Source organism: Phyllobates terribilis, unplaced genomic scaffold (genome assembly GCF_046119375.1).
Source record: "Phyllobates terribilis strain yellow unplaced genomic scaffold, ASM4611937v1 Scaffold_1__5_contigs__length_1240528914, whole genome shotgun sequence".
NCBI lineage: Eukaryota > Metazoa > Chordata > Amphibia > Anura > Dendrobatidae > Phyllobates > Phyllobates terribilis.
The window spans coordinates 811,580,420-811,601,688 of NW_027362761.1; the positions used below are offsets into that span (position 1 = coordinate 811,580,420).

The following is a 21,269-nucleotide window of genomic DNA, read 5'->3' on the forward strand; positions in this document are numbered from 1 at the left end:
GTCCATGCCTACTCGTCCAAGTGTCTGTGGTGAAATGCACCCTGTCACACACAGAGTTTCTCAAAGAAGCGGTGATGTTGTGTGCGACATGCTGGTGGAGCGCAGGCACACCTTTCTTTGAGAAGTAGTGCCGACTGGGCATCTGGTACTGGGGCACTGCGACGGACATAAGGTCTCGAAAATCCTCTGTGTCCACCAGGCGGAAAGGCAGCATTTCTGTAGCCAAGAGCTTGCAGATGGTGAAATTCAACCTCTTAGCTTTCTCATGGCTAGGAGGAAATGGTCTTTTACTTGTCCACATCTGAGGGACCAAGGGCTGGCTATTGTGCTTAGACGGGGTTGATAAGGGTGTCCCCGGCAAACTGCCGGTCTGTGAGGAAGATGCAGGCGGACATGTTAGGTTGCCTTGATCCAAAGGTGGTGCTATCGATGTCGGACAGCGCTCAACACCAGCTGGTGTTACCACCTCCAAAGAAAATGATGACCTGCCAATCACGCTGGCTGTTGCGGGTAAAGAGGTGGCAGGTCTGCGCCCCAAAACAGGTGTGACTGCTGTCCCCCCAGTCACAGAGGATGAAGAGGCCGCGGATGCACAAGATATGGCAGACGGTGATTGGCCCGGCCGGCTATGCCGCATTGTAGCACACTGAGCTTCCCACTGCAACTTATGCTTCATGTCCATGTGCCGGTTCATGCATGAAGTACTCAAACTATGTATTTTTTGGCCTCTACTTAGCTTTTGCTGACAAATGTTACAGATAACACGAGTTGGGTCATCTTTATCGATCTGAAAAAATGCCCAGGCTATGCAAGGCTTAGCACCCATGCGACCTGAAGAGCCACCACGACTTGTGGTGAGAGGCAGAGTTGTGTTTGAGGATGCAGTTGTTGACGTGCTTCCAGTACTACGTCTCTGTCCAGGAAGGCGCAACCTGACCTCGTCGTCACTAGCATCTTCCTCCACCTCCTCTGCTGACCTCATCTCTTGGCTGACTGTGGGTTGACAGTAAGTGGGATCTCCGACCTCATCATCATCACCCTGTGCGTTATCACACCCGTCGTCCTCAGAGCCAACCTGTTCCTGCCCTGACAAAAAACTAAAGTTGTCGCTCCAATCAGGTATTTGAGTCTTATCATCGTCTTCCTCATTGTCTCCACCAACAGGAGTTACAGTTTGGGAATGAGGGTCTACATTATGGTCAGAACCTTCTGCGTCTGGTCCTGGATCCGACTCATAAAGATTCTGGGCATCAGTGCAGATCATTTCCTCGTCTGGATTCACAGAAGCGCTGAAGTCGACCTCTGATTCCCAGGCTATAGTATGAGTAAACAGCTCTGCAGACTCAACCATCTGTTCTACCTCATACTCAGACGGGCAGCTGGAGATTTGGGAGCTGTGAGGAAGCAAGTGCGATTTGGGTGACACCTTTGAGGACTGGAGTATTTGTGATGTTGAAGTTGATGTGGAGGAGAGCCCACTTAAAGGAGCACTTGATATCCGTTGAAGCACCTGCTGTTTTTGTGCCTCATCTGGAATTTGTAGCGATTGGCGTGGCCGTAAGAAAGGGATCTTATCACATTGTCCGCTAAAAGAAGTAGACATTTTAGTTTGGCTGGAAGATGGTCTTTCTTCTGCAGATGTTACTGTTGCTTTAACACCTACCCCACGGACACAACCTTTTTTCCCCTTCCCAACACGCCTATTCCCCTTTCCACCAGCAGCAGGCCTTTTTCCACTCATTTTGGTGGTTAACTAATTCACAACTCTGGAGTTGTTTGCACAAAAAAACAATGGATGGTAACCGAGCAGAGCTGAGTGGCCAAACTGTGGTATTAGGCCAAAACTATTGGCTGGGTTAGATGCAGAAAAAAATTATTTTGAATTTGCAACCTGATGGAGGTCAGTATAGATGGACTAATACAAATAGTCCCACACACAGCTAGAAGCCCAAATATTTTTTCAGAGGTACTGTAGATGCAGATAAAAATTAGTTTTAATTTGCAACCTGATGGAGGTCAGTATAGATGGACTAATAGAGAAAGTCCGACACACTACTAGAAGGCCAAATATTTTTTCAGGGCTAAATGAAGAAAAAAATTATTTTTAATTTGCAACCTGATGGAGGTCAGTATAGATGGACTAATACAAATAGTCCCACACACAGCTAGAAGCCCAAATATTTTTTCAGAGGTACTGTAGATGCAGATAAAAATTATTTTTAATTTGCAACCTGATGGAGGTCAGTATAGATGGACTAATAGACCAAGTCCCACACACTGCTAGAAGCCCAAATATTTTTTCAGAGCTAGATGCAGAAAAAAATTATTTTTAATTTGCAACCTGATGGAGGTCAGTATAGATGGACTAATAGACCAAGTCCCACACACCGCTAGAAGCCCAACTATTTTTTCAGAGCTAGATGCAGAAAAAAATTATATTCAATTTGTAACCTGCTGGAGGTCAGTATAGAAGGACTAATAGAACAAGTCCCACACACTGCTAGAAGCCCAAATATTTTTTCAGAGCTAAATGAAGAAAAAAATTATTTTTAATTTGCAACCTGATGGAGGTCAGTATAGATGGACTAATAGACCAAGTCCCACACACTGCTAGAAGCCCAAATATTTTTTCAGAGCTAGATGCAGAAAAAAATTATATTCAGTTTGCAACCTGATGGAGGTCAGTATAGATGGACTAATAGAATGATGCTATGCCCAAAAGATTTTACTTCACTAGGTGCAGTAAAAAAATTGGTATTCTATACACAGGTGTTATATCTTGCAACACAGATAGGCTACTCCACTGACTAACACACTCTGCAATAGGCCAAAAAGGATTAGCTTTGCTAGATTCAGCCAAATGCTGTGAAAAAACTTGCACAGCACTGGCACAGACCTGCCTGGCAAAAACTGATAGGAACTCATGTAACCTAGTCCTGAAAAGGACTCCAATTACAATTAGTCTTTACTCCCACAACCTATCTATTTAAGAGCACAGACCTCCCTGATAAAAGTCGTAGGAAATGCTGTAACCTAGTCCTTAAAAGGACTGCAATCACAACTATTCCCTACTCCCAAGCTATCTGTAGATTTGTGCGAAAATTGGCTTGAAATTAACAAGGTATAGCGCACACAGCAACAGCGGTGCCGTCTAACACGCAGCTGCAGCAGTGAGAAAATGGTGGCGACGGGGAAAATGGCTTGGTCTTATAGGGCAAGGACATGTGACATACACTGCCAATGACACATGCCCTTGCTTGTGTGAAAAAAAGCACTTCGCTCCGTGTGTGCGCTGCTGATAGGCTGACAGATTGCACCTCCCCACTGCAAATGCGGGAAAGAGAAAAAAAAATGGAGATCTTCATTGTTCCTGCAGAGATCCATCCCCTGCCCCTCCCCCCACCCCGCTGTACACTCAAACTGCGTATTAACATTAATTTTCATCATTACTGAGAAAAAATCCAGTTATGATTTTGGTGCACGAACAGTTATCGAACATAACCTCGAACAGCCGAATTTTTCTCAAATTGTTCGTGTTCGCCGAACGGCTCGAACACCGCCCAAAACAGCTCGAATTTGAGATTGGCGAACAGTTCGAGTAGAACAACGCTCATCTCTAGTAGCGGGCAACCATGTCAATTCTTTACGCAGCTGCGTCCCGCTCTTTCTCCTATTGTGCCCATTATAAGCGATGGAATTACGCAGCGGTGTTCACACACTGCGTAATTCCAGCGCTTTTTTATGGAGGCGCAGGAGAAACTATGGATACTCACCTATCCGATGGATGGGAGAGCCGTCCGGTCCGGTCCTGCGCTTCCAGCATCTGCCGGTGAAGCGATCAGCTGTTAGCTAACCGGCTTGTAACCGGCTTCCGGTCAGCTGATTTGCAAGTCGGTCACGTGACAGTCAGCTGATCGCTTCACGGCAGATGCTGGAAGCCGCGGGACCGGACCGGACGGCTCTCCCATCCATCGGATAGGTGAGTATCCATAGTTTTTTTTTCTTTTAAAGCAGTGTATGTAATGCAGCCAGAAGCTGTCTGTACATACACTGCTAGGGGGACACTCACACACACAGACGCACAGTACACACAGGACACACAGACACATACATTACACATGTCACACTTCATTTCACACTGCGTTTTTTGCTGCGCTTTTTTACGCAGTGTGTGAATGGAGGTGCTTTTTTTCCCTGCGTAAAAAAACGCAGGTAGAAAAGCAGGAAAATACGCAGCGTAAAAAAACGCAGGGAAATACGCAATGTGTGAACGCAGCCTTATTCCCTGCGTAGAAAGGAGCGAATCTACAGACAGCAGCCACTCAAAGTAGTATCTGAGAGCGCATGCTGTGCCTCCGATCCTGCCAGGAGCTGCTGAAAACAGGACAGACAATGCTAGACCAGAGAAAAGGAAACAAGGTGAGTATTAGGGTTTAGTTTTTTAACTGTGCTGTGGCGATGTGGAATGAGTAGGTCATACAAAGCCAAGATAAGGTGGCCATACAAGCCAGGATGAGGAAGCCGTCCAATCCAAGATAAGGGAGCCATACAAACCAGGATTAGCGGAATGACGGAGCCATACAAACCACAATTAGGGGATGAGGGAGCCATACATACCAGGATATGGAAATTTAACAGTAGGTGCTGCATTTCCCACCCTAGCCTTATACTCAAGTCAATAAATTGTCCCTTTTTTTTGGATGAAAAATTAGGAGTCTCGGCTTATACTCAGGTCACCGCGCACAGGCAGCATGTGACCCCCGTCTGCAGCTGGCTCTTGCTTCCGCTTATGTCACGACTATTTGCAGCTGCAGCCAAGGGGTCTCCTGTTTCGCGTTCCACGGTGAGTGATGGGCTGTGGGCGGGGTTATCCCCCATCCCGTCACACCCGGCATTCACCGCACGAGCATTCATTGACATAGCGCGCGGTGGATGGTGGGTGTGACACAATGGGGGATAAGCCCGCCCACAGCCCGTCATTCAACGTGGTACACGAAACAGCAGACCCCTGGCTGCAGCCGCAAATAGTCGCTATGTAAGCGGAAACAACAGCCGGCTGCAGCCGTGGGAATTACGTGCTGGCCATGCGTGGTCAGCGATGTTGTCACAAGCAGTATTGACAACATGATGTAATTACAAAACTCATTAGGGGCCCCGGGGGCATACATTGGGTGGTTAATTTAAAGTAGTGCACAACCCTTTTAAACACTGCTTCGCTGCTTTGTCACGCACGGTCGGCCGCATACATATTCTAGAATACCCGATGCGTTAGAATCGGGCCACCATCTAGTATATATATATCTATAATATAACGAGAAATGCGTATCTCTGTCTGAAGTCTTTATAGACTGCGTGACGCGCAGTCTGGCTCCAGGCAGAAAACCGCATCCAGCTGTTACAGGTAAGAGGAGTGTATGGCGCCGGAGATCAGGTATGCGTAGACACTGAACGCATACCGCGATCTCCGGCGCCATACTTACCTGACCGGTAGGAGCGTTGGCGCAGCGCCTCTCTTCGCCGGAGACCGGGGCAGGAGTGAGGCGTCGGATCAGCGCATGCGCATAGCGCTATCTGGCGCCATTTTACTGAAGACACATTTGCAGTGTGTCTTCAGTAAAATGGCACCAGACAGCACGGTATGGGCATGCGCGTACTCCGGCGCCACACTCCTTCCCCGGTCTCTGGCAGAACAGGACACCGCAGAGCTGGAGCACAGGGAAAAAAGGTGAATATAAGTGTTTATTTTTTTGTATGTGTGTACAGCATGAAAGGGATGAGGGTGCCATACATACCAGGATTGGGGGGTGAGGGGTCCACACATACCAGGATTGGGGGTTGAGGGTGCCATGCATTCCAGGATGAGGGGTACCACACATACCATTATTGGGGGATGAGGGGACCATGCATACCAGGATTGGGGGGTGAGGGGACCATGCATACCAGGATTGGGGGGTGAGGGGACCATGCATACCAGGATTGGGGGGTGAGGGGTACCACACATACCAGGATTGGGGGGTGAGGGGACCATGCATACCAGGATTGGGGGGTGAGGGGACCATGCATACCAGGATTGGGGGGGTGAGGGGTACCACACATACCCAGATTGTGGGGTGAAGGGACCATGCATACCAGGATTCGGGGGTGAGGGGACCATGCATACCAGGATTGAGGGGTGAGGGGACCATGCATACCAGGATTGGGGGGTGAGGGGTACCACACATACCAGGATTGGGGGGTGAGGGGACCATGAATACCAGGATTAGGGGGTGAGGGGACCATGCATACCAGGATTGGGGGGTGAGGGGATCATGCATACCAGGATTGGGGGGTGAGGGGTGCCATGCATACCAGAATAGGGAAGAGGGGTACCATACATACCAGGATAGGAATGCGGGGTGCCATGCATACCAGGATGAGGGATGGGGTGCCATGCATACCAGGATGAGGGGTACCAATCATACAAGAATAGGGATGAGGGGTACCATGCATACCAGGATAAGGATGAGGTGTGCCATGCATACTAGGATGAGGGATTGGGTGCCATGCATACCAGGTTTCTGGGATGAGGAGGCCATACATTCCAGAATTGGGATGAGAGGTGCCATGCATACCAGGATGAGGGGTACCATACATACCAGGATAGGGATGAGGGGTACCATGTATACCAGGATTGGGGATGAGGGGCCCATGCATACTAGGATAGGGATGAGGAGTGCCATGCATACCAGGATAGGGATGAGGAGTGCCATGCATACCAGGATTGGGGATGACGGAGCCATGCATACCAGAATTGGGGATGAGGGGCCCATGCATACTAGGATAGAGATGAGGAGTGCCATGCATACCAGGATTGGGGATGACGGAGCCATGCATACCAGGATTGGGGATGAGGGGTGCCATGCATACCAGGATTGGGGATGAGGGAGCCCTGCATACCAGGATTGGGGATGAGGGAGCAATGCATACCAGGATTGGGGATGAGGGGTGCCATGCATACCAGGATTGGGGATGAGGGGTGCCATGCATACCAGAATTGGGGATGAGGAGTGCCATGCATACCAGGATTGGGGACGAGGGGTGACATACATACCAGGATTGGGGATGAGGGAGCCATGCATACCAGGATTGGGGATGAGGGAGCCATGCATACCAGGATTGGGGATGAGGGTGCCATGCATACCAGGATTGGGGGCTGAGGGGACCATGCATACCAGGATTGGGGGGTGAGGGGTGCCATGCATACCAGAATAGGGATGAGGGGTACCATACATACCAGGATAGGAATGCGGGGTGCCATGCATACCAGGATGAGGGATGGGGTGCCATGCATACCAGGATGAGGGGTACCAATCATACAAGAATAGGGATGAGGGGTACCAATCATACAAGAATAGGGATGAGGGGTACCATGCATACCAGGATAAGGATGAGGTGTGCCATGCATACTAGGATGAGGGATTGGGTGCCATGCATACCAGGTTTCTGGGATGAGGAGGCCATACATTCCAGAATGGGGATGAGGGGTGCCATGCATACCAGGATGAGGGGTACCATACATACCAGGATAGGGATGAGGGGTACCATGTATACCAGGATTGGGGATGAGAGGCCCATGCATACTAGGATAGGGATGAGGAGTGCCATTCATACCAGGATAGGGATGAGGAGTGCCATGCATACCAGGATTGGGGATGACGGAGCCATGCATACCAGAATTGGGGATGAAGGGCCCATGCATACTAGGATAGGGATGAGGAGTGCCATGCATACCAGGATAGGGATGAGGAGTGCCATGCATACCAGGATTGGGGATGACAGAGCCATGCATACCAGGATTGGGGATGAGGGGTGCCATGCATACCAGGATTGGGGATGAGGGAGCCCTGCATACCAGGATTGGGGATGAGGGAGCAATGCATACCAGGATTGGGGATGAGAGAGCCATGCATACCAGGATTGGGGACGAGGGGTGCCATGCATACAAGGATTGGGGATGAGGGAGCCATGCATACCAGGATTGGGGATGAGGGGTGCCATGCATACCAGAATTGGGGATGAGGAGTGCCATGCATACCAGGATTGGGGATGAGGGGTGACATACATACCAGGATTGGGGATGAGGGAGCCATGCATACCAGGATTGGGGATGAGGGAGCCATGCATACCAGGATTGGGGATGAGGGGTGCCATGCTTACCAGGATTGGGGATGAGGGAGCCATACATACCAGGATTGGTGATGAGGGTGCCATGCATACCAGGATTGGGGGTGAGGGGTGCCATGCATATTATACAGATGATTATGCAGATGATACAAAATGGGAACAAAACAATATGATGCATACAATTACATAAAATAAAAAGGAATAACTAAAGAGAATTACTAAACCTGGTGTTGCAGGAATGGCTCTTATCTTTATGGAGGGAAGCACTCCGATTGGGAAAATGGACTACTCTCACAGCGAACTATGACTTCCAGAATGTACAAAGACAAGACACCCAATTTCTGCTTTTTATTAGATCTACTTACGCTCTCATACTTCCCCTTAATGAGCTAACAATGTGGCTGGTTGTGGGATGTGCTAGGTCCTTCAGAATTCCGTGAGATCCCCAACTTACAGGATATCTTCGCCCCTGGAGGTCCCAGCCCAGGCAATAATATTGTCATCATGTTTCTTATCACAATTTTATCTGTCTGTAAAAATGAAACATAGCCTGGATAGCACCATCGGACAGTTATTAAGTTGGAGGGGTTAGAATGGCCTTACGGTGATGTGAGTGAATGCGTTATATCAATCCCTTCACTATGTTGCCGAAAATCTATCTCCCATAAATAATGGATAGATGCGAAACCCCAATATTCATCACTGACCACTGGCTCCAAAATGTCTAAGAGATTCTTTGATCAGTGCTTTGATCAGAGGAAGCTCTTTGATTTCAAAGCGTACTTCGCCACCTCTGCGTAAATGAATATAAGACATGATGTCATTTTCCCAGCAAATCTCCCTGCTGTAATTATCTGACCACTACAGTAGGCCCCTACTTCAATGGAGATTGACGTGTCAGCTCTCTCACTTCCTAGTTATAATTAGTTTTATCTTTTAATGAGCTATAATTCCTCTCTCTCAGCCAGAATTAATCCCATATGTTCAATGTGAGAGTGATATGTCCTCTCTCTGGAGATGTTTTATGGATTTTTTATTTTTTTCTATGACACAATGGCAGAATTCAATTTTTTCATAGGCTTACCACACAAATTTTTCCCCCATTTTCCAGTACCTTGAATGGTAATTAATGTCATTCATAGCTACAACTCGTCCCACAAAAAATAAGCCCTAATATGACTATGTTGTCAGAAAAATAAAAAAAATGGCTATTGGAAGTAGGGGCGTAAAAAAAACAAAAGTGTAAAATAGAAGAATCACCCGGTAATGAAAGGGTTGAAGAGAATTTGTCTCTTCAGAATTGAATGTAGGCTCAGAGTCACCTATTGGGCCTAATGGACTCTATAGAACTATAAAACACTTAAGATTTTGTTTGTGTCTAAATTGGGGTTTGATCACCTGACTGTGTTTGAGTTGAACAAATTATTGTGTACTATACAGTATGTAACTAAAATTACTGTATATTCATACAATAATATGTGTTGTGTATGCAAGAATACCATACCTAGACAATTACAAAAGGGTTTCCGGAACGTTAATATTGATGTTGTATCCTTAGGATAGGTCAACGATATTAGATCAGTGAATCAAGTTTTTCATCCCTGCACCCCCACCACTCAGATGATTAAAGGGGCTGTGGCGCATCAATTGCAAAACACCTCTCTACATTGTGTAGTGGCCATAAATGGTACTGCACCTCACCGATTCTGATGAATGGTATTGCCGAAGTACACTTAAATGAGCATATGTTATGCTAAAATGCTTCAGTCTGTCATAATCTTTTTACCATTGCAGCCCTAAGTATGAAACCCCTCCAGAAAGAGGTGACATCAATCAAGAAATGCTCAAACGACAAGAGGAAGATATGATTCAAATGAAGGCCAAAATGGCTTTTAAACAATCTAGACTAAACTTGTACACAGGAGCATCTATGTTGGACATCACACGGGATCCTATACGAGATATCGCCATGGAAACAACTATGACACAAAGAAAATTAAGGGTATTGATTTGATTTAAGAATTAATTTTACAATGCAAAGTGATTAATGAAAAACTATTTGATATAAATTTGTGACTTGGCTTGAAATAAATAATAATATTACGATAGTTTGCTTTAAATGAAGCAATCTTGTGAAACATGACTGAGGTCCTCTGGTATAAAGTAGGAGGAGCTCAGTAGATTGGAGTCCAGTGGGCGGACTCTCTGTGATTGACAGCCTTCCCTGACTATGTATAGCGAGATTGCTGCCGACTGAACAGATATACCTACAGTGAGCGCGAATCTAACTTAATATATTACAAGTTACACCAAACCCTTATTATTAAACTATATATAAATCTGCTTAGCGCCTCCTAGTGTGTAACATGCTGCACTTAGATAGCGCAGCATGTTCAATGCGACCAATTTAATTTATCATCTTTTTTTCCTAGAACAGTGAAATTATAAAATGGCACACTGTCAACCCCACCCATGTAGGCTTACACCCATTATAATATTCATGCCTAGCGTAGTTCATTATATGTTGAGATTACTTGTCGTAGTTTTCCATTTATCATAAAGTAAATATTGCAGGTGTCCTGGCTTGTGTGCATCCATAATTACCTGCAGCACTTAATGGTGTACTGACGTCTTCCTAATGAAGAGACTTGTCATTGTTCCTGTAGTGTGGGAACTTGCTCAAGAAGACCGAGCAGAGTTTGGCAGAGTATAAACATAGGAAAGTTGCACGGATGAGATGTTGTGGTTTATTTGAAATGTGTAGGTTAGATGTCTTCCTTGAGTATAACAGTAAAAAGTATAATAACTAAATAATTTATGGCCCATATAAGGGTATTAGAGAATGAACGCAGCCATATTTGCCAATACCAAGACAAAATATTATATACTGCACCGTGCAGCAGCCCCTGTGATAAAGGTGGGGGAAGCACAGGTGCAAAATACTGATGAAACAACCACTCACAACCTACCATTTATGGAGTGGGTATTATAAATACAGATGGATAAGACTTGTATAGGGCACCAGTTACACAGATACATGTAGTGTACAGTGGCACTTATATAGTGCTGGACTGTCTTCCTGATAGTATGGGTTTCACTAGTGGGCTGTAAGCCAGACACTGTGCACTACACTTATCTGTGTGACTTGCCTTCTACAAGTCTTACCCATGTGCATTTTCAGTTCGAGACAACCGCCCCCTCCATAAATTGGTAGGTGTGTGTCGTTGTCATCAGTATTTTGCACCTATGCTGTCTCTGTCTTGATCTTTGGGGCCTGCTATATCCTGTAGTGCATTAATGTTGTTTCTTGTTGTTGGTAAATACTACTGCCTTTTTTCTGTGCTGTTTTTTGAATTTTATTTCCTTTTCGATGAGTTCCCATGTGAAGGGCTATAAATGAGCTGCATGAATTTGTTAGATCATCAGTCTGCACTCATGTAGTATAGGATTAGAGTAAATCGGGTTGGGCATAGTTATTACTATCCCTAGGATAGTTGAGAACATTAAGATCGATAAGTGTCCAGCTGCGATCTCCCACCAATCACCAGAATGGGGCACTTTTATCCCTATTAGGCTAGCCTGGCTATATGCATGCACAACCGCTGCTCCATTCATTCTCACTGGGACTGCCAGAGTCCTGGGAGTAGAACCTTGATTCATTGATGTAATATTGATGACCTATCCTAAGGATAGGAGATAAATTCTTTCAACCAGAATACCCCTTTCTCCAGTAAATTTTAATGGTTCTGGCATCTGCTCAGTATGTATTTTTTGTCTTCAAGTTAGCATATGTGCTTGATCATCTTTAGATTGGTTTGATCCTGAAAGATATTCAGGTCAAGCTCTTTCTCATACGTTACTTGTCTTGTTTAAGTTCAGGCATGTGAAAATAAGTGATGCTTGTCTCTAAAGCAATTGCTGAATGAAATGGAAGTTGAAATGTTGCTAATGTTGCTACAAATTAACTAGACTATAGATACAATAGCTCTGATTTGCTAAGCTGTATTCTCAAGAATTTAGGCTTAGATTCTACTAATGTCTTGCACCACATTTAGGTGTCTTCGGCATGGGCATGGGGGGCATGGTCTAAATTGTGAACTTGTGCCTAAAATAATGTCACAATTTGGTATGACTTAGTACGCCAAAGTAAGCCAACTAAGATGGTGTAAACTTAGACTAGACGTCTAAAGATGAACCACGTCCATCAACCTGCATGATCCACGTTAATAAATTAGGTGGATATTAAGATCATCCAGTCCAAGTTTGCATCCCCAATATCTTTTCCAAACTAACGAATAGTTAAAGATGATGAGGTAGAACTTTGTTTCGTTGTTCTGCAGTACCTGTAATACAACTTTCATTGTAAGCATTATATATCTTTTCCTCTTCAGAAGTTTTTTGGGCCAGAGTTTGAAAAGATGATTTCAGAACCTTGTGTCTCACTGGATCTTCCACAGTCAATTTTGGTAAGGAATCTTGAATTTTCTGATGTCTCTTGGTAAGTAGAAATTATTATTTTGCAGTCTTAAAATTGTACTATTTGTTTTTAAGACCAAAAAGGGAAAGAATGATGAAGTACGACGGAAAGTGAACATCATCCTCCTTAGTGGACAGAGGCTTGAGTTAACGTGTGACGTCAAGTCTACCTGTAAAGATGTGTTTGACATGGTGGTTGCTCACATTGGGTTGGTTGAGCACCATTTATTTGCCTTTGCAATGCTAAAAGGTAGGTTATATACCCAATGTTATTACTCCAATACCAAATATGTTATTTTCTTGTTCATCATTATTACAGTATCTTTACAGTAAACTTTTCTTATTGAAAAAATAATTTTACCTACGCTACTTGAAATTGAATATGAAGCTCTATAAACTCGTGCCGCAAGAAAAACCATAAGACAAAATACTATCTATACTTACATGATGTAATGAATATTTTTTTATTCTGTACCATCTTCCCTTCTTTACTTACATTAGGCGCTGTGTTTAGTGGAAAGAGGTCTATACTTGTGGTCTATAAGTCAAGTCAGGTGAATACGTTGGGAGTATTTCCTAACGTACACTACCGATGATGTTGTATGTCCATACATCTCCTATTGGCTACAATGCAAAAAAGGAATACTCCATTGAATAGGAAAGTACAGTCTGTGCATGCTAACCGCAAGAAGTCAAAAGGACCCTCTTTTGGTTCTTGGTGGATACATTTATTGCATATGCACAGAGCTTTTCTGGTGTGTTCAAATAGGTGCCATATCACAGCAGTTTGGGTTTTTCCAAAACTATACTGACTGAGGTCGATTATGCCTGCCATGATATATCCGTACCAACAGTATGGCAAATGTGACTTATTACTTATTATTCTGATGAAAACTCTTTTACCTTGCTATTTAGATAATGTATTTCTTTTTTTTTATTCTGTTCCAGACTCTGAATGTTTCTTTATTGATCTTGACCAAAAATTGTCCAAAGTGGCTCCAGATGGCTGGAAAGAAGACACCAAAAAGAAAGGCAAAAGTGGGGTCAACTTCACCCTGCACTTCCGTGTTAAGTTCTTTGTGGATGATGTCAGTCTTATACAGTAAGCATATTTTCTTCATATATATGTAACATATTTGGGACCGCCTGCTTGACTATTTCTGTCTATTTGTCCAGACACAGCTTCACTCGTCACCAGTACTACTTGCAACAAAGAAAAGACATTTTAGAGGAACGTCTACACTGTGATGATGAGACAGCTTTGCTTCTGGCATCCCTGGCTCTTCAAGCAGAATATGGGGACTACCATCCAGATGTAAGATCCTGCAGCTATACATTTTTCTCCATCACTTTTAATTAAAATTTTATATATATAATATTCATATAGATATTTTTCTTTATCCATTGTGGAAAGTCTTAGTAACCAAAAAGAAACTAGCAATATTTGTTCACTATTTGACATGTAAGAAAATGCAAAACATTTTTTTTTTATTAGAACTAGTGTTGAGCGAGTATGTTCTGTTCCGAGTATGCTCGGGCCGAGCTCCGAGTATTTACAGCTGCTCGGTGATGTGTTTGAATCGCTACCGTGTGCATGATTTGCAACTGTTTGACAGCTTTAATGCATGTGAGGAATGTGTAAGAAATAGACATTCCTCACATGTAATAAAGCTGTCAAACAGTCGCAAATCATGCACACGGGAGCGATTCAACCATATCACCGAGCAGCTATAAATACTCGGAGCTCGGCCCGAGCATACTCGGCAAAAGGGTTAATAGAACAAACTCACTCAACATTAATTAGACTTACTATAAACCTTAGATCAAACCAATATGGAATTGGGAGGAAACCTGCAGGAGCAGGAACCTTCCCAAACTGCATTTGTTACTAACCATGGTTTTAACAGAAAATGGGCCATTTTGTACTTTCAGGTTCATGGCTTGGCCTATTTTCGGATGGAACATTACCTTCCCTCTCGAGTAATTGAGAGACTGGATCTTTCTTACATGAAGGAAGAACTGCCCAGGCTGCACAGTACTTATGCTGGAGCTTCAGAAAAGGAAACAGAAATTGAATTCTTAAAAGTAATGAAATCTTTGTTTCCATTCTGTTTTCACTATATAAGTAAGACCTGTTGATCTAAATACCAGAATCATGATTATTTTTCCTTACATCCTTACCAAAGATTTGCATTGAAATACATCATATTGTATTTCAATAATGAGACTTGTGATGTGATATGTTTGTTCCTTGACTCTTTTGTTTTCCATGTTTGATTTCTTAAAGGGGATTTCTACTTTAAGAAAAATGGACCCCAAATTCTTTTATGTATGTAACGTAGCAAACAGAACAAATACTCAACCTCCCCAGGTCCATCGCCACTGATACGACTTTTGGCTGCAATGGTGATATGGCATTGACAGGTAGCATCATCGCTGCAGCATTGGTGATTAGCTGCAGCGTTAATGTTAGCTGTCGACATGATGTTGCTGCTGTAACCAAAAGTCTAAGACCAGAATAGCGGAGGAGAAAAGGAAACCCAGGGAGGGTGAGTACCTGCTATGTTTCTTAAGTTACGTATAGAAAAGCATTTGGGGAAAACTTTTCTGAAGATAGAAAACCCCTTTATCCACCAATCTACAGGCTGTTAGTGCAGGAATTACCTTTACTTCCAAGAATATTACTACACATAAAGTAAAAGTGACCCAAGCCTTTGCATTTTTTATATGTTAGGACCTCCCATCTCTGACTTAACAGCAGATTTTGGGGGCAGAAGGTGCATTGGATTTCAAAATAACTGATCCTATGTTTACGCATGATGCATCTGCCATATTTTTTTCCACCCACCATTGAAATAACATGCATTTCATGGTTGAACTTGAAGAAATAGCTGACGTCGATACAAGCATTCAGCTAACGGACAACTCCTCTATGACCCCTATACCGTGTATGTATATATTAAATTAGCTATTGAGATAATCATGGCATTGTCTTGTACATCATTCAGTGCAGAAAGCAGTCCCTTTGCAAGGACTCTTTTTTTTTTTTTAGTGCCAGGCCGACCTCTTGTGGGACCTGCAATGCTATGCTAGTGGTACCTAATTTCACCATAAAACAGTATTTATAGCAACATTTGACAGGACGCCTTACATGACCACATACACTGCATTACACAATAATGATTTATTATAGATGAAAATTAAAGGGGTATTCCCATCTTCAAGATCCTATCCCAATAAGTAGTAATAATAATAATATTGGCAAATACCTCCAATTAGAAATGTATAGTTTTTCTGATTCGCTATGTCTCTTTACTCATGCGCAGGCATTGCAGAACCTTAGGTATCCATTTCTAATTGGAGGTATTTGCTAATATTGCACCTACTACATATTGAGATAGGATCTTGGAGGTAGGAATACCCCTTTAAGCTTTTTGAGCTCACAGACACCGCCTGCTTTTCTTCTCATTCGCAGAGTTTAGTGGACAGCTATTAAGAGTTAGTCAATTTTCTCAAGCTTGAGAAAGTTACACACTTGGAACGAAGCGTTGCCTTGTCACCATGGGTCAATAAACCACTAAAAATTGGACTTTGGAGTGTTGCCTTCATCTTTTTGAACATATTTATCTATCTATCTATCTATCCATCCATCCATTCATCTATCTATTATCTATCTATCTATTATCTATCTAGTATCTATCATCTATCTATCTATCTATCTACAACCCCTGGCAAAAATTATGGAATCACCAGGCTCGGAGGATGTTCATTCAGTTGTTTAATGTTGTTGAAAAAAAGCAGATCACAGACATGGCACAAAACTAAAGTCATTTCAAATGGCAACTTTATGGCTTTAAGAAATACTAAAAAAAATCAAGATAAAACATGTGGTACTCAGTAAGGGTAATTTTTTTCAGACCAAGCAGAGGGAAAAAATTAAGGAATCACTCAATTCTGAGGGAAAAAATTATGGAATCATGAAAAACAAACACACAAAAAACACTCCAATACATCACTAGTATTTTGTTGCACCACCTCTGGCTTTAATAACAGCTTGCAGTCTCTGAGGCATGGACTTAATGAGGGGCAAACAGTACTCTTCATCAATCTGGCTCCAACTTTCTCTGATTGCTGTTGCCAGATCAGCTTTGCAGGTCGGAGCCTTGTCATGGACCATTTTCTTCAACTTCCACCAAAGATTTTCAATTGGATTGAGATCCAGACTATTTGCAGGCCATGACATTGACCTTATGTGTCTTCTTTCAAGGAATGTTTTCACAGTTTTGCTCTATGGCAGGATGCATTATCATCTTGAAAAATGATGTCATCATCCCCAAACATCCTTTCAATTTATGGGATAAGAAAACTGTCCAAAATATCAATTTAAACTTGGGCATTTATTGAAGATGTAATGACAGCCATCTCCCCAGTGCCTTTACCTGACATGCAGCCCCATATCATCAATGACTGTGGAAATTTGCATGTTCTCTTCATGCAGTCATTTTTATAAATTTCATTGGAACGGCACCAAACAAAAGTTCCAGCATCATCATCTTGCCCAATGCAGATTCGCGATTCATCACTGAATATGACTTTCATCCAGTCATCCAAGTCCACGATTGCTTTCCTTAGCCCATTGTAACCTTGTTTTTTTTCTGTTTAGGTGTTAATGATGGCTTATGTTTAGCCTTCTGTATGTAAATCCCTTTTCCTTTAGGCGGTTTCTTACAGTTCGGTCACAGACATTGACCCCAGTTTCCTCCCATTCGTTCCTCATTTATTTTGTTGTGCATTTCCTATTTTGGAGACATATTGCTTTAAGTTTCCGGTCTTGAAGTTTTGATGTCTTCCTTGGTCTCCCAGTATGTTTGCCTTTACCAACCTTCCCATGTTGTTTGTATTTGGTCCAGATTTTAGACACAGCTGACTGTGAACAACCAACATCTTTTGCAACATTGCGTGATGATTTACCTTCTTTTAAGAGTTTGATAATCCTCTCCTTTGTTTCAATTGACATCTCTCGTGTTGGAGCCATGATTCATGTCAGTCCACTTGGTGCAATAGCTCTCCAATGTGTGATCACTCCTCTTTAGATGCAGACTAACGAGCAGATCTAATTTGATGCAGGTGTTAGTTTTGGAAAATAACATTTACAGGGTGATTCCATAATTTTTTCCTCAGAATTGAGTGATTCCATAATTTTTTCCCTCTGCTAGGTCTGAAAAAAATTACCCTTACTGAGTACTACATTTTTTATCTTGATTTCTTTTAGTGTTTCTTAATGCCATAAAGTTGCCATTTGAAATGACTTTAGTTTTGTGCCATGTCTGTGATCTGATTTTTTTCTACAACATTAAACAACTGAATGAACATCCTATGAGCCCGGTGATTTCATAATTTTTGCCAGGGGTTGTATTATCTATCTATCTATCTATCTATCTATCTATCTATCTATCTATCTATCTATCTATCTATCTATCTATCTATCTATCATCTATCTATCTGTTATCTACCTATCTAGAATAGAAAATTGGAACAGCACACTCGTATCACTGTAGTGGGTGCAAGGCCTCCCAAGCAAAATATCCAGTTTTGCCAAATATATAAAAAAGAAAAAAGCAGGCAACACTCCTGTATTTACCAAAAATGAAGTGGGCTTTAATCAGCCCATATGGCGGGGCAACGTTTCGGTTGCAGTGAACCTTTGTCAAGTCTATCTATCTAATATTATGTGCCTTGTTAGGGTAATCTCTATTTTGAAAAGAAAATACACCAGCTCACACGCTTGTTCTCAAGCCGTTGCTGGGCATTTATAAATACTGAAGAATTTTTTTTTTTTTACTATCTCGATCTGAAAAAATAAAATCACATTTTTATAGTTACTCCATTCAAATAAAATTTCATATCAAAGTGGTAACCAGAATATAACTACCAACGCGTTTCGAATGCTACATGCGTCCTTAGTATTAATAACAAGGAGATGGACGCATGTTGCTTTTGAAATGGGTTGGTATTTGTTATAGCCTGCTTACCATTTCGATATAGATTTTAATGAATTATCAATAAAGAAGTGATCTTATCTTTTCGAAACAAGCTGTACACTCTATCTATCTATCTATCTATTATCTATCTATCTATCTATCTATCTATCTATCTATCTATCTATCTATCTATCTGCAGTATCTATCTATCTATCTATCCCATATCTATCTATGTATCTATCTATCCAGGCGTTGACATTGACATTGAAAGCAGAGGGCCCCTATGTGTTTCTGGGCCCCCTTTCCATAATGTCCCCCCCATGTTCACACACACGCATTAACATGAACATTCGCATTAGGCATACATACATACATATAAAATATGGACATCTTAACACATTATACATGCATTATCTCATTATGCAAACATTTATCTAGTACCCACATGCATATAAGATACGCACATACACATTACATATGGTTGTGCACATGATACATACATACATAGTAAACTCATATACAAAGTATACTCATATTTTCCTGTGACCTCTATTTTAATCGCTTAGTATTGTAGAGCATTAACAGCATAACTTGCCTTCATTATTTTGGTAGGTGTGCCAGAGACTTCCGGAGTATGGTGTACATTTTCATAGAGTGTTTCCTGAGAAGAAGTCCCAGACTGGCATCCTTCTTGGTGTCTGTCCTAAGGGAGTGCTCATCTTTGAGGTGCGTAATGGAACACGGACTCCAGTCCTGCGATTCCCGTGGAGAGAAACCAAGAAGATTTCATTTACTGTAAGTTTGAAATCTCCTGGGCCAGCATTGAATATGTATGATGTCTGCACATTTCTGGCCCACAGTAACAATATACATTTTCCTCTACTGTTACTATTCTTTGTTTTTTTGATGCAATGTTAATGAGTGATTATTAGTTGATTGTTCATAAAAGACCCCTTAGTGCATATTAAAGACATGAAAACTGTTTTACGCATCAGACCTATTTACTTAGATCTTATATCTTGAAGCTGCAGGCCCAAAGCCTGAGGCTGCACTTCTTAAATCTAAACATGTCTCCATGCATTGAGCAGGAAATGTCATCAGAAACCTGCACAGTTGTTCTGCTTGAGGGTTTGGCTTATTCTAAAATATGGAACCCAGTCAATGAGAGCTAGGCCTCACACCTACACATTACACATTCAGCTGACAGCTATCTCTGGGTTTTATTATTTTACTGCTTATTATAGAAATGCCCTATTGAAACCCTACTAGGCAGAAATTCTATATAATATATAATAATTTGACAACACTTGTCTTGACGTTATTTCATCTTTTTTTTTTTGCAAGATTATGCAGTAAACGGGGTACAGAAATGAGACCTTCTGAAGTCTCAGACTTACAGTATTAAACCAGACATATGTGAGCTATTAATGTTCTGTAGACCAAACATAGCATATTGAATTGTCATTTTTTTTCTTCTATTTTTTTGGCTGCAGAAGAAAAAAATAAGTTTGCAAAACACATCAGATGGAATCAAACATGTGTTCCAAACGGACAGCAGTAAGACCTGCCAGTACCTCCTACACCTCTGCTCTTCTCAGCACAAGTTCCAGCTACAGATGAGAGCCAGACAGAACAGTCAGGAGATACAAGATATTGGTAACATTCATACAGCCTTTCCCTATTTCATCTGGTTAGCCTTCACCCTCATGATAAAAAAATAAAAAATAAAATCACGTTTTTAACTTAAAGGGGTTGTCCAGGTTTGGGACTCCATGTGACTGCAGGCTGCTGAATACTGACAGTGTGCGGTGCGCTCGCTGTCACAATTCTCTCATATCGTCAATATGAGGGGGAGATCATGTTTGGATATTTACGGACACATGCCGAAGAGTCTCATTTGGTGTTTCTCAATTTTATGTAGATAAGCCAAACGCATCAAGTTGGCACAACTGCAGGTATGCAAACCTCATGCGGTCACTTGAATCAGCATTTCCAGGAAATCGTGGCAGTGTGGTCACTGCGTGGTGTCAAGATTCAACAGTCTGCAGTCACATAGTGACTGCAGACTTTTGTCCCAAGGTTGGACAACCCTTTTATAGCACCACTCGAGCATTTCTTTTTTTGATATCCCTTTGTTAAGGATGTGATTGTAGTGCGTGTAGTCTCATACTCACCTATTTTCAACCAGTCTCCGGCACCACGGGACCACAGTTGAGACCTACCAAATCACAGTGGTTGCTCTGTATAGCAGAGGTCAGTTTGTTAAATCTTTTCAATGTAAGTCTATGGGAATTCAGAACTAGTTTCTGTAGCCTCGTTCTGTTGCCTATAGACTTGTATAGAGAAAAGTGACTTCTGGAACTCACAGCGATCAGGCGGCTTCCAATAGCCATTACATGATACTGGAGCGAATATAGTGGGGCTGAAAACAGATGAAGACGCTGACCGGTGAGTATGTAACTACATGCATTACACTTACATGTGATCCCTAACAAATCGGTCGAAAAAAAAAGCCATGGTGATGCTTTAAATAAAGAATTACTTTATTTTTACTTTTTGATATTCAGTCATATCCACTTTATCCTGACCCCTGCTTTGGCCTTACAACGAGAGTATATCCAGACATTTCTTTACCTGTCCCAGTTTTGG

General features: G+C 42.5%; 1 protein-coding gene across 6 annotated transcripts in view; it reads left to right on the plus strand.

Annotated features, from left to right (window-relative positions):
• Positions 1–21,269, plus strand: part of PTPN13 (protein tyrosine phosphatase non-receptor type 13) — a 388,996-nt gene that overhangs the window by 252,943 nt on the left and 114,784 nt on the right. For all 6 annotated transcript variants that reach the window (XM_073637137.1, XM_073637140.1, XM_073637138.1 and 3 more), the window contains 8 exons: positions 9,958–10,165; positions 12,555–12,629; positions 12,715–12,889; positions 13,588–13,741; positions 13,816–13,954; positions 14,572–14,724; positions 19,233–19,415; positions 20,114–20,276. In XM_073637137.1, coding sequence (XP_073493238.1) covers positions 9,958–10,165; positions 12,555–12,629; positions 12,715–12,889; positions 13,588–13,741; positions 13,816–13,954; positions 14,572–14,724; positions 19,233–19,415; positions 20,114–20,276 — 1,250 coding nt within the window. The remainder of the gene's footprint in view (positions 1–9,957; positions 10,166–12,554; positions 12,630–12,714; positions 12,890–13,587; positions 13,742–13,815; positions 13,955–14,571; positions 14,725–19,232; positions 19,416–20,113; positions 20,277–21,269) is intronic.